Here is a 13828-nt window from a genome sequence, read left to right as displayed (position 1 = left end):
AGGTTTAGAACTAGTAATTCTGAAGTACTGCTGATAAATCTAGAAATACTTAACAAATTTACAAACATGAATTTTTACCTTAGACATTAGTGTTGTCTAATTTTCACTGTAATTATATTTTGTACGCAGTTTATAAACTATCAGAGTATACAAATTTAGTCAATCTTGTGTTTCTTAGAACGTTAAACACCCTCTACTCCCCAGACTGCTTCAATTAAGAAAGGTATCTTCATGATACAGTTTCTTATAGTAAAACTATTAACAATATCATTTTCTCCATATTCCATAAATATGTAATTTGGGGCAATTAAATAGTAATGAATATCATACCCGTAGTTCCATTTTATGCCATGGTTGTTTTTTGGGATTGATACTATAAATTTTATTTTTCCGGGCCATTTCAACATATGCTTCATGTCCTTGTCGGAAATAATAAACCTGAGAAGTAAATAAAGTCACAATTTAAAACTTGAATGTGTTTCCTTTAACTCAATATGCAAGAATTTAATGTCCTTTAAAGTTATTCTAATATTTTATTTTCCCCCTTCTTTTCCTCAAGTTTTTGTTTCTTTTTTTTGAACTAAATACCTATATATATTAAAGGATAATATGCAAAATGTCTTCTTGAGAGCTCGACTGTGAGTTCAATCGCTTGCTATGACATGCGCTGACCACAAGGGAGCAGTGCGGAACATGGTGGGCAACCAGCAGTGGCAGCAGGGTGCTGAGGGAGCGAGGGAAGGAGGCAGCGGCGGGAACCACATGGTAGTGGTGCACGGGTAGCAAGGGAAGGAAGAAGTGGGGAACTGTACAGTGGTGGTGTGCAGACAGCGAGGTAAGGAGGAGGCATGGAACCTCATCAGCCTTCATCACCGGCCAGGCCTAGGGACCCTACCTGTGCATGAATTTAATGCACCGGGCCTCTAGTCTATATATATGAAAGCCTAAGTGAGTATCCAACTGTTAGACCAGTAGCTATGACCACAAGGGGGAAGACGCTCAACGCAGGAACTGCTGAGCTGCAGTGACTTGGCAGCTACAGTTCTCGGGTGACACACCCGGAACCAGAGGAGGTGTGTCACCTGAGAACCGCCCTCTCGCAATCCGGGACCCCTCAGGGGATGTTGGAGAGCTGGTTTCAGCCTGATCCCCGCAGGCCAGGCCGAGGAACCCAAACGGTGCACGAATCCATGCACCGAGCCTCTACTTAATAATAATAATGATAATAAATGAACACAATTTATTGTATATAGTTCAATAATATTTTCAAGTAGTCCGAGGATGGGGTTCATTCGGTGGCTGTGTCATGTGCTGTGATTCACCCGGCTCTTAAGCAGCTGAGTCTGCAGCAGAAATCCTTAATGTGTTGTGTAACCCCTGTGCCATGTGTTTTAAAATGTCAATCATAACTGAAGTGTTCAAAATAACATTAATTTTGTTATAGACTAAGAAGAGTAGTCATTTTTTAGTGTTTTTTGTTTCACCATTTTATTTTTTTATTCAAAATAAGTTAATCTTGTTGCATAAAAAAGCTATGATGACGGATCATGATTAGGTTTATTGTTCCCTTACTTTTGCAGCAGTCGTTTATACATATGCAGAACTTGAAAGTGAAAAATGTATTGTCACATATATTTTATCCTTATAAAAACAGCAAGACATCCATTTATCCTTATGCTATAAAGGTCAAATTTAAGTAACTCCTGACTACTGTCCTGTAGAACTGATACTTGAACACAGTAATTGGATACCAAAAATTCTTCCCACTAATAAAAAAATAGAGCTTATTAAAAAAAAAGGTATTAAAATTTTTAAAAATGTTATTAAGTTCTTAGTAATATTTTCGTACATTCATTATTCTACATACTTTCATTCTATCCATTAATATCATTATTCAGTTGTCTGAAATCTAATATGAAGGAATGAATGGTGCTGAATAATGAGAAATTACCTATTTAAGCACCAACAACTAAAAATACAACTTGGACATTTTGATAGGAAATTATTCAACAAACAATTATGAACTTTCTGACCATCTTGAAACAGTATGTTAAATATAATATAATCAAGCATTTTCTTGATGTGGCAGGATCTGTTAGGATCTATCATTGTACTAAATTACAACAACGTGATAATGTTCTGTACTCTTCAAAACTTCTTTGACAAATAGGATCTCTACATGAATTATTTTAGACTGTTCATTAGAGTTATTTTTGCAACATAAAGTTTTTGAGTTCCTTCTACTATCAACTGCCACCTGCCACTTTCTACAGCTAATTAGTATGCTTTGCTAAAGAAGCCATTTTAATTCCTGACTTCTTACTGTTCATCTACTGGACACCAGATAATCCTATCTCTTAACATTATGCAAGGAGACACGAATCCCTGAATGAGAAACTTTGATTTAAGATCATACATTTTTCATTTCATAGTCCAAAGTGTAAAATCAAATGATGGCCAATCACATTTTCTTAAAAATGAAATATTTCTTATTCTAAAATAACAGAACTTTTTAAAGATCTAAGAGACAAGTTATGAACATTGTAAGCATTTACATAAAACTTATGAATGAAATTAAAAGAAAATACTGAAGTCTAAAATGAAAAATTAATGTATTTTAATTTTAAAAAGAAAACTGGCAACAAAACTCTATTATTAAAAATAAATGATAGTTTTTAAAATGTCATCAAAATTTCCATTTTGAAAATTATTTTGATTTACAATATTTGTAGAAATCTCAAAAAAGATGATCATTAGCACTTTTCTCCTGACTTCACTTTTTCCAAACATAGCTACAAACACCTAGAATGCGATACTTTAAGAAACAACTGCAATCTTCCAGAGTTCTGTTTCTAGAGTTATAACAATGTTTAAAGTAACTTCAAAAAACAAATAAAGGATGTTTTAAAAGTTTAAACGTACCTCATCCCCCATCTGTGGTACAAATGGACATCTTCGGGGAAGAGTATCTGTAATCCATGTTGAAGGCAACCATTCTTCTAATGTCAATCCATTTTCAGTTAGTTCTCCTACTGCCAATCTCTAAGGTTTAGAACATTTAAAGTAGTATTATCGTAAAAGCATTCATTTATAATCTGTGTTTTAAAATAACTATAAAGGTATTTAAACAAATAAAGGAAATCATTGTATAACAATGTATATTTTTTAGGTATTAAAAAGCTATTCTGGAAAGATGGCAATAGTGGCCAAATCACTGTGCATACATACAAAAAAAACAACATAAAAAAACTAGATAATCCAAAACCTACAGACAACATTCACAACAAAACTAAGTGACAAGATATTCCCATAAACATCAGAGTATAAGCTCTGTGTAGTCTCCCTTTCTCTCAAAGTTCCATCAGTTTTATAAACTTTGCATGTAGCAAAGCAAAGCATATCTGATGGTTTGTTTTTTAAATCCTAGTCACAATGTGTTCATAACAACTAAGATATTCTCATATGGGCTAACTCATGTAAAACACAGAAGTCTAATTGTTTCCATGGCTGGGCATTATACTTCTCTATAGCCCAAGAATACTCCTCTTCCCTTTTTAAAATAGCATTTCTCACTCTTGGCTCACAATTAGCTTCTAACAACAACAACAAAAATTTTCTTCGGATTTTTCCCAAACAAAATGCTGTTAAGCCAATTACTTTACTTTTCAATTTTTGTGGAAAAATATAAAAGTAGGCCTCTGAGAAAACTAATTTTCTAAGTGATGAGGAGGACTAGAGTACAACAGGTTAGAAAGGATGACTTAGAAAATATGTTAAATATAAAATATGTGATAAATATAAAACTAGGCCTTTTAAACTTTGCTGCTCACCGACAAGTGGCCATCATGGTCTGAATGTTGTTACACTAGACTTAGAAAAAAATGAACTTTGAAACCTAGTATTTATAAGCAGAGAAACTTCATACAATTGATTAAAACTGTTTGGTTCTTTGTTTATATATATAAGATTCTAAATTTTATTCTCTTGTGTTTTTTAAAAAAGAAGACAGTTATTACTGAGTTAATGCAAGTTCACTATAAGAAGCAATGTCATAATGGGGTATCACAGAACACTATGTGCAACAAGTACTGTAAGAGCTACTATTCAATGTCCATTTTCCTCTTCATTAACCACATCTTCCTGGAGAGTAAGGAAGGAAAAAAAGATGAGCTTTTACTGCATGTGACATGTGTCTACTGGAGAATTTTAGTCAGAAGAGTGATAGGATCTGACTTGCATTTTTAAAGGATCACTCTGGATGCATCAGAGCAGGGATTTTGAAATTATGGCCCACAGTCCAAGCTCAGTCTGCTATCTATAAATCAAATTTTATTAGAACACAGCCATATTTATTCATTTATGTATTGTCTATGGCTGTTTTCAGGCTACAATGGCAGAATAGCTGGAACTCTACAGAAAAAGTTTGTCAATACTTGCTTCACAGAATAGACTCTAAGGGGGAAAGGGAAGAAGTAGAAAGAATGATGGAAGGCTACTGCAATAAATCAAGTGAGAGTGACAGCAGAAATGGTGAAAACAATTAGGTGCTGAACTTATTTAAAAGAAAGAAGCACAATAATTACAATGAATAACATCAAGGTTTTGGAATGAGATGAGGAGGACCAGAGTACAACAGGCTACAGAGGATCACTTGACAATAAATTTTGTATGTCTAAGATTTGCAATGTTATGTTAAGTCAGATGACACCTGAATGGTAATTTTATCCACAGGGTTTCTGAGTAGCCACTGTTACTATGTACTGCATCAGAGTTTGATCCACAAATTTTATCAGTTTTATATATTGAGGTTTTAAGTTAAAGTATATTTTAAAAAAGGTGTCCTTTGACTTAATAAAGAGAAAAACACGTACAAAATAAAAATCTAAAAATTGTTAAACCCAGCCTCAGTAAGGACTGTCAATTTAATTGTCACTTAAATTTAATTGTCACTTAAATTAGACAAGTATTTCTTCCCATAAGGAAAATTCTATGTTTATTGCAATAACTAATCACTCTTACATAAAGCTAGATAAATTGGACATTAAACAGGAATAACTATATTTATAACTGTAAGACTCTTGCATAGCCAAGAATCATTTTGAGAATAAATCTTGTTCACCAATAATTCTTAGAACACTTATAATTTTTGGTTAAAGTAGATTTCTGTCACTTAGTATTTAAAACCAGTTAGGGAATAAAATGTGCTGAATATTCCTCAAAATTTCTAGCCTAATGATAAGATTTCTTTTAAATTTTGGAAATATGGGTAATTAATTTATTTTCTACCCATAGAAATTCTTCTAGGCCCACCTCAAATCTTATTTCTTCTGAAAGCCTTATCTAAAACTCTAAAATAAGATGTCCCCATTTGGTTTCTGATCTATTATTTTTAAACATTATCTGGCAACTAAACGTATGATTATTTCTTCTATTTTTACCTTAGGGGATTCAAGCAACTTGTTAGTCACACATTATTTTTAGCATAAATATTAACTATGTCTTGCATATCTTTTTATCCACTGTATTGCTTTATAAATAATAAGCACACAATAAAAATTTATTGATCTGGTTTCCAGAGCCCCTAAAACCCTAAGGGATATATGTCAGATACCATCTGAGATTTCTTTAGTTCATTTTTGGAGAATTCTACTTTCTTATAAGCATTTTCTATATCTACCTTACTGATTTTCTTGCTTAATTAATTGAAACAGAATTAGTCACATGGAAAATATTTTAATAGAAGCAATAATATCAATAGCTTAATGATCTCTTATTTTCCAGCTCTACAACTCTATGCATAAAAAGGGAAACATTAGTTGAGATAACAAGAAGACTAAGGAATAAGGACAATTCTACCCACTGCTGGATCTACTACTAGTAGGCTAGCACCAAACCATGTGAACAAAATCCAAATGAAAGGAAATGGCCTACAATATCCTAGACTTACTATATTTTATTTTTTTTTAAATATATTTTTATTGACTACAGAGAGGAAGGGAGAGGGAGAGAAAGATAGAAACATCAATGATGATAGAGAATCATTGATCAGCTGCATCCGACACACCCCCACACTGGGGATCGAGCCTGCAACTTGGGCATGTGCCCTTGACCAGAACTGAGCCTGGGACCCTTCAGTCCACAGGCTGATGCTCTATCCACTGAGCCAAACCGGCTAGGGTGTAATCTTACTATATTTTAAATCTGTCCCACATAAATTTAGTGGCAGATAGATCCTGTTACAACACTACTGGTATAAGTAAAACAGTGAAATTAAAATATACCAAACAGTAATAGCGAATAAAAATGCAGCATTGCATAAAGAAGCCTAAGGTATTAGTTTGTAGATGATTATCAATCAAAGGAAACCACAAAGTAAAAAAGAGTTATAGTCTCACAGTGCAAAACTCAAAGGTGAATCAGAATTGTCTCGAACTTAGGGAAAAAAAGTGTTAACATTTTTAGTGAGATACATGGCTAAATAAGGTTTCTTTAACCAATCTACCACATAAAATAATGGGTCCATATACATTTATCATAACTGACAAGAGAGAAGAAGAAAACTGAGCAAAAGCATGGTATTCTCTTTGGCAAATCTTCCCCAGATAAAAGGAGGAGACAACAAGAACAGCAGGCAGTGGAATCCAAATTAAAGTAATTCATAACTATAAAGCTGAAACAAACAAGAGCTCAATGGAGACATCCTACATAATAAAAGGCTAATATGCAAATTGACCTAACAGCAAAAAACGATCAGTCGCTATGACACACACTTACCACCAGGGGGCAGATGCTCAATGCTGGTGGTCATTGTATGGTCCCACAGGGGGAGTGCCGCTTAGCCAGAAGCCAAATCATGGCTGGCAAGCTCAGTGGTGGTGAAGGGAGCATCTCCTACCTCCAGGGCAGCGCTAAGGATGTCTGACTGCCACAGGAAGCGGGCCTGAGCTGTTACTCAGACATCCCCCGAGGGCTCACAGACTGCGAGAGGGTGCAGGCTGGGTTGAGGACCCCCCCTCCCGAGTGCATGAATTTCAAACACCGGGCCTCTAGTATAAAATAAACACTTTAGACAAATTTAAAGAATTATTTAAAACGTTCAAAGGTCTTTGGGGATAAAGACCTTAAAAGACCCTAGTATTTAATTCTACAAATGACAGACTAAGGACCATGTGATTATAGCTCACATACTATATAAATTAGTAAAGGCTTGTTACAGCCTTTATATTTATACTAGAGGCCCGATGCGTGAAAATTCATGCACTGGAAGGGGTGTGGTCTGTCAGCCCGGCCTGCCACCTCTCACAGTCCCGGGAGCCCTCACCGGAGATCAGGGGAAGGAGACGCCCCCATCACACTTCTGCTGCTGCTAGTGGTGGCAGTGTAAGCCTTGGCTGGCCCTGGTTACCTGAGCCTCAGGCAGCCCTGGGCAGCTGGGCAGCCGCCATCTGAAGCTTGACTGTGCCTCGGGTCAGCCCTGCCTGGAGGTGGGCCTGGCCTTGCCGCACGCCTGCTGGCCCAGCGGGGCTGAGGGGACTGGGCGCTGCCATCTTGTGGCTGTGGGTGTCTCCATCTTTGAGGGCGTGACAGTCAATTAGCATATTCATTCCTTATTGGCTGTGCATGCCACCCTCTTTGTGATGGCAGGAGGGTCAATTAGCATATTCCCTCTTTATTAGATAGGATTAGAGGCCCACACCAGTGGGGTACCTCAGCCTGGTCTGTGCCCTCTCACAATCCGGAACCCCTTGGGGGATGTCGGACTGCCAGATTTGGGCTGATCCCCAAAGGCCAAATTTTGCCATTCTTATTCCAGGTGATGTTCTCCCTATGTTTCCTGTTTATTTTCAGAAATAAAAATAAGGGTGTTTAAAAGGTAATGGCAATTAAAGGACTAATAAACTGTAGATTTTAAAAAACATACATAAACAAATCCCATGGGATTGTCAAGAAAAATCTGCTTTTGTTATAGACGAAATGTTCAATATTTAGAAAGTAATTAATTCTACAAGAAAACACTCTCATAAGGTAAATATTTAAACCTGAATAAACTAAATATATTTTGATATATAATTAAGTACTCACGGTTGTTAATAGGATCTCTGACTTACAAAGTCGAAATGACATATAATAAAACCAATTTATAAGAGGCTAATTAATATAAACAAGTGTTCCTATAGCATCTCATACCATTACATCAAATGGCTATTAATTGAAACCTTATTCAAGGACCTGCTGTACTCTGTTTTACTACTGTATACTTCTAAATTTTTTCTATTACTGCTTGCTGGTACAGCTCAACAATGTTAATGTTCATAAACTGCACTTTTAAAATGTGTGCTTTGTTTTCATAGAAAACATTAGTTTATATAAAAATTAACCTTTTGTCTTCTTTCTTTGGGATTCTTTTTCTTTGGTGATATTGGTCCATCTTTTTCTTCATGTATTTTTTTCCTTTCCTTTTTAATCTGCTTTTGTTTCTGTTTTTCAGATTCTTCTTCTTCATCTGAACTGCTTTCTGCTTTCTTGGTTTTATGCTTAGGAATTTTCTTTGGTGGCTGCAAATTAATTCCTGCATCTGCTGTCCAGTCAGAATAATCACTGGAGTAGTCACTAGAAAAGAAAAAAATTATTTAAAACACACACAGACAAAATACATATTAAGACTGTTTTATAAAAATGCAAAAAAGAGTATAATAAAGATAAATGACAAAATAGTACATATTAATAAACTAAAGTATTTCCTTAACTTTCAACTCATTATCTTCTAAACAGTTTCTTAAAATTCTATAGGCTTAACTTACTTAAATATATTAAAAAAAATTAAGATAAATAAGCCCACAGCTTTTTGTTGTTGTCGTTAATCCTCACTTGAGGATATTTTTCCACTGATTTTTTAAAAATATATATTTTATTGATTTTTTACAGAGAGGAAGGGAGAGGGGTAGAAAATTAGAAACATCGATGAGAGAGAAACATCAATCAGCTGCCTTCTGCACACTCCCCACTGGGGATATGTCCGCAACCAAGGTACATGCCCTTGACCAGAATCGAACCTGGGACCCTTCAGTCCACAGGCAGACACTCTATCCACTGAGCCAAACCAGACAGGGCTCCATTGATTTTTAAGGAGACTAGAAGACAGAGGGAAAGACAGAGACACAGATTTATGGGAGAGAAACACATCGACTGGTTGCCTCCTGTGCAAGCCCAGGCCGGGGAGGAGCCTGCAACCTAGGTATGTGCCCCTGACCAGAATCAAACCTGGGACCCTTTGGTCCACAGGCCAACACTCTATCCACAGAGCCAAACTGGCTAAGGCAGGGCCACAGCTTTAATTGAAACAATGAATTTAAGTGCCTTCTATGATTTTAGGCATATTAATTTAATAGTGCTTCATATGTTCAAAATACTGTGGGGCATGCAAAAACAAGCAGCAGAATCACGTTCCTCAATTCTAGTAACAGTAGAAAGATAGCCCTGGACAGCACAGGAAGTATCAACACTGAGGAGAAGGAGGCACAGGGATTACTTTTTTTGAGACGTGAGAGCTCTTGCCAGGGGAATTTCTTATGTTGAACACTGATGCCCTCATGGCAAGATCAGAAGTATTTTTGTTCAGTGAAAAGGTTGTGATTGTAAACTATACTGAGCATTTACATATATCTTAGATATATCTTATGCTTCGAAGCATGCCATGATTCAAAAAACTTCAACCCTTACCCTATTATTTTATGTATCACTACAATTCATGTTTGCCATTTCTTTTCAGTTTACCTTTAACAGACTTAAAAGTTATGCTTAGCTAATGTTGTTGCAAAATAAAGAATCCAGTTATGTTATCTTCTGTTTCAATTTTAGTATATGAGAACATTACTTGATTTTATACAGTTTTACAAATATAAATGCCTTAAATCTAAGTTATACTATGTTAAAATCAATAATTATTTGCCTAAATTTAGTGATATATGACCTCACTCTTTTAAAAATATTCCTGGTAAATCTTGAAAGGACAGATTTTTCTGAAATTTTATTCCACTCCCACCACCTCTCCTCCCCTTGGCTCAATGTCCTTTATAGGCATTTACCTATACCTCCCCAAGAATTATCACCACAGATAAAATTCAAATAATTAACTGGCTTTCTAGTATGATTTCAGACTTCATTTTAAAATTGATTCTAGAGAACTTAAAAAACTTCAGACACTATTCTAGATGCATGGGAATGCATTTGTAGAGCAAATATCTATACAAGAATGTTCTCAACTTATAACCATTTATTTATACTTGCTGCAGTCACGGTCCCTGCAAATGGCACCTGCCAAATACTGACAGTTGCTAGTATCTGAAGCACTCAGTTCTTATGGAAAATCTTCTGCTGCCAGCATAGACCTAACTATAAAACTGAAAGCCCATGTTCTTTATAAAATTGCCCACAAGAAAATATTTGTTTCACTGCCTTGTTTCAAATGCAGGAACCTACCAGATATAACCATGAGCACTTGCCTATCATTTCTGTTGTGGACATAGGAAAGCCCTTGATTCCAACATTGACATATGGAATTCTTAAAGCCTCCATCCTCATGGTTACTCTGACAATTGTATATTAAAAGCTACTGCTGCTAAGGAGTAAGTGTGAGGAGCTAAACATGATTATCATCTCCAGAGGCTTCACTCCTTCTTGTTACTAAGATCTTACAAAGTCAGACAAGAATATCAGCCCTGTAATTATGTGAATTACTACCATAAGAAGTTGAAAGAATCCTCACTTACATGACCAAATGAGGTGGCGGTAACAGGAAAAAGAAAAACTTACTCTCACTACTGGAAAAAAATTATTAACAGCATTCAACAAATTCTACTATATAAGATAGTTAATTCTGTAAGATCTCATTACTTTCATAATTTAATGTTCAAATAGTTCTCAAAACCTGTAATGAAACTAATTTGTGGGTCAGTGTTAAAATAACATTCAATAATAAAACATCACCTGGAAAGATAAAGCATCTCTGTAGATCTAGCTGCAATAACCAAATTTTTTTCTAGTAGAGAAAACATGTTACAAAGAAAATCTAAATTTTGGATGACTACAAAATATCTCTGAAAAAGGAGCAAATCTGAAATCAAAGAGACTGATACAAAAGAATATTCAGCTTTCTAAAGAGTTTACATTAATTACATTGGGAGAAATAAAAATTCATTAAATTACCTAGAACTGCCATCACTGTGCCATGCTCTCTCCTCTTCTTCAGAGGTTCCACCACTAACAGCAACAACTTCACCTTCCTGTGAGATATTGAATATATATTTTATTGTGCAATTTTATAAAATAACGTTTTATGTTTATAGAAAATTATTAGTATTATCTAATATTACCAATCAAAGCAGAATATTTAAATAAAAACCGGACTTATATTAGTTGCAAAAATACAGGCCTTTTTTATATAAAAATTATTCAATGTATTTAATAATTAAATATATCCAAATTATTAAATGTATCCAAGCATACAATATTTATTTTTAATATTGGATTCAGAGCAATCTCTTGGATAAATAACATACATGATACAGCAAAAGTAGGTTCATATATAAAACATATTACTAAGTAATACAAGAATAAATGGTACTTCACGTACTCACAACTGTAAACCTACACTTTTGCCCCCATCGCATATTTGTTGTTTTTAGAAGACTTATCACTTCTCTTCTAGATTGGTTATCAAATTCCATAGTTGACAAAGCAAATCATTTTTTACCTCTTGGGCATTTGTTAAAATTTAAGCTTTTTAAAAAAATAGATGCTTTTGGAAGCATAAATTATAAACTTTTATGTATTATAATTATTATTATAGAAATGGCTTATTCCTGTCTGGTATTATTTTGTCCAAATGGTAGAGGATTAAAAACTATCCAAGCATGTTGTTTCTCTTTAATCTTTATTTAGTATAACTGAAAAATCTAAACAAATGATCTGATTATTCCCACCCTTAATATATTACTTCTTTAAAGAGGAAGAAGATATATTGCTAAATATAAAATAGCCATTATATGAAAGTACAAAATATTTGAACCAAAATCAGCAGTTTTTCCCATTAATAATATATTGTGCCTAAGGTGATATTCTGTTCTTAATATAATCCTCTAGAAATTTATTTAATTGCTCTAAAAGGACGGTAAAGCACAAATTAATTTGAACATAAAGAATTAGTAAATTTTTCTTATGTAACAAATGCAACCGAAAATACATAAGATTCTAGTAAGCTGAATCATATTTAAAATATTTTCTAGAATATAATGCTAAGTGACATAAGTCAGTCAGAAAAAGCTAAGAATCATATGATCTAACTCATATGTGGGATATAAAACTCCAACTCGTGAACAGAAACGGTGTGTTGGTTGCTAGAGGAAAGGAGATAGGGGGAGAAGGGGATCCTAATATATGGTGACGGGAGTTTTGACTTTGGATGGTGGATACATGGTGCAATATACAGATCTTGTAACATAGAAACCCACGCCTGAAACCTGTATTATCATGTCGACCAATGTCTCACCAATACATTTAATTAAAAATAAATACATTACCAAAAAAATATTTTCTAGAAACTTAATATTTAAAAAATCATACTATAAACCAGCCGTGGGCAAACTACGGCCCGCGGGCCGGATTCGGCCCGTTTGAAATGAATAAAACTAAAAAAAAAAAAAAAAAAAAAAGACCGTACTCTTTTATGTAATGATGTTTACTTTGAATTTATATTAGTTCACACAAACACTCCATCCATGCTTTTGTTCCGGCCCTCCGGTCCAGTTTAAGAACCCATTGTGGCCCTCGAGTCAAAAAGTTTGCCCACCCCTGCTATAAACCTTTAAAAAATACAGAACCATTTTATAAGGCAAATAATGTGCTGACATACATTTTATGTTTTGTATACATATCTAAATTCTCATGTGTCGAGTTTATGTAATTAGGGAATATGTCTTTTTACCAGATTAGACATATCATTTTGACCTGGCCACACTAAGACCTAAGCCACCAAAGACTAACTTTTAAATTCTGGGTAGAATACTCTCAATTTGAATTAATATTGCCCTACCCATATAAAATATACTCAGAAAATTCCCATATGTCTAACATTGTAAAACACATCACACCTTCAAAAATGTTTGGTAATCATTATTTAAGATCATAGAGTCTTTGAGCTAACTGTGGGGGAGGGAGTGGTAGGGTGAGTAGGGAAGAGAAATGGTTCTCTAAGTGCTGAATAAGATTAATTTGTGCCTACAAATTGACTATCTTGCTGAAAGAATATTTAGTAGGAACAATGACATTTACGGAAATATTTATTACATTGAGAAAACTAACCCACCGGTATAGAGATTAAAAACTAACCAAGCACTAGCCAATGTAGCTTAGATGGTTGGAGCATGGTCCCTACACCACAAAGTAGTGGGTTCAATTCCCATTCAGGGCACATATCCCAGTTATGGTTTTAATCCCTGATTCTCTCTCTCTCTCTCTCTCTCTCTCTCTCTCTCTCTCTCTCAAATAAATTAAAATAATTTTTTTTTAAAATATATTTTATTGATTTTTTACAGAGAGGAAGGGAGAGAGATAGAGAGATAGAGAGTTAGAAACATCGATGAGAGAGAATCATCGACCAGCTGCCTCCTGCACATCTCCTACTGGGGATGTGCCCGCAACCCAGGTACATGCCCTTGACCGGAATCGAACCTGGGACCTCTCAGTCCGCAGGCCGACGCTCTATCCACTGAGCCAAACCGATTTCGGCTAAAATAATTTCTTTAAAAAGAAAATGATACCTGACTTATAA

General features: G+C 34.9%; 1 protein-coding gene across 10 annotated transcripts in view; it reads right to left on the bottom strand.

Annotated features, from left to right (window-relative positions):
- Positions 1 to 13828, bottom strand: part of LOC118660241 (pleckstrin homology domain interacting protein) — a 155914-nt gene that overhangs the window by 37842 nt on the left and 104244 nt on the right. For all 10 annotated transcript variants that reach the window (XM_036317433.1, XM_036317432.1, XM_036317435.1 and 7 more), the window contains 4 exons: positions 11206 to 11282; positions 8379 to 8610; positions 2923 to 3042; positions 331 to 438 (listed from right to left, as the gene is read on the bottom strand). In XM_036317433.1, coding sequence (XP_036173326.1) covers positions 331 to 438; positions 2923 to 3042; positions 8379 to 8610; positions 11206 to 11282 — 537 coding nt within the window. The remainder of the gene's footprint in view (positions 1 to 330; positions 439 to 2922; positions 3043 to 8378; positions 8611 to 11205; positions 11283 to 13828) is intronic.

Source organism: Myotis myotis, unplaced genomic scaffold (genome assembly GCF_014108235.1).
Source record: "Myotis myotis isolate mMyoMyo1 unplaced genomic scaffold, mMyoMyo1.p scaffold_m19_p_7, whole genome shotgun sequence".
Lineage (NCBI taxonomy): Eukaryota > Metazoa > Chordata > Mammalia > Chiroptera > Vespertilionidae > Myotis > Myotis myotis.
This window is presented reverse-complemented; position numbering and strand designations above follow the sequence as displayed.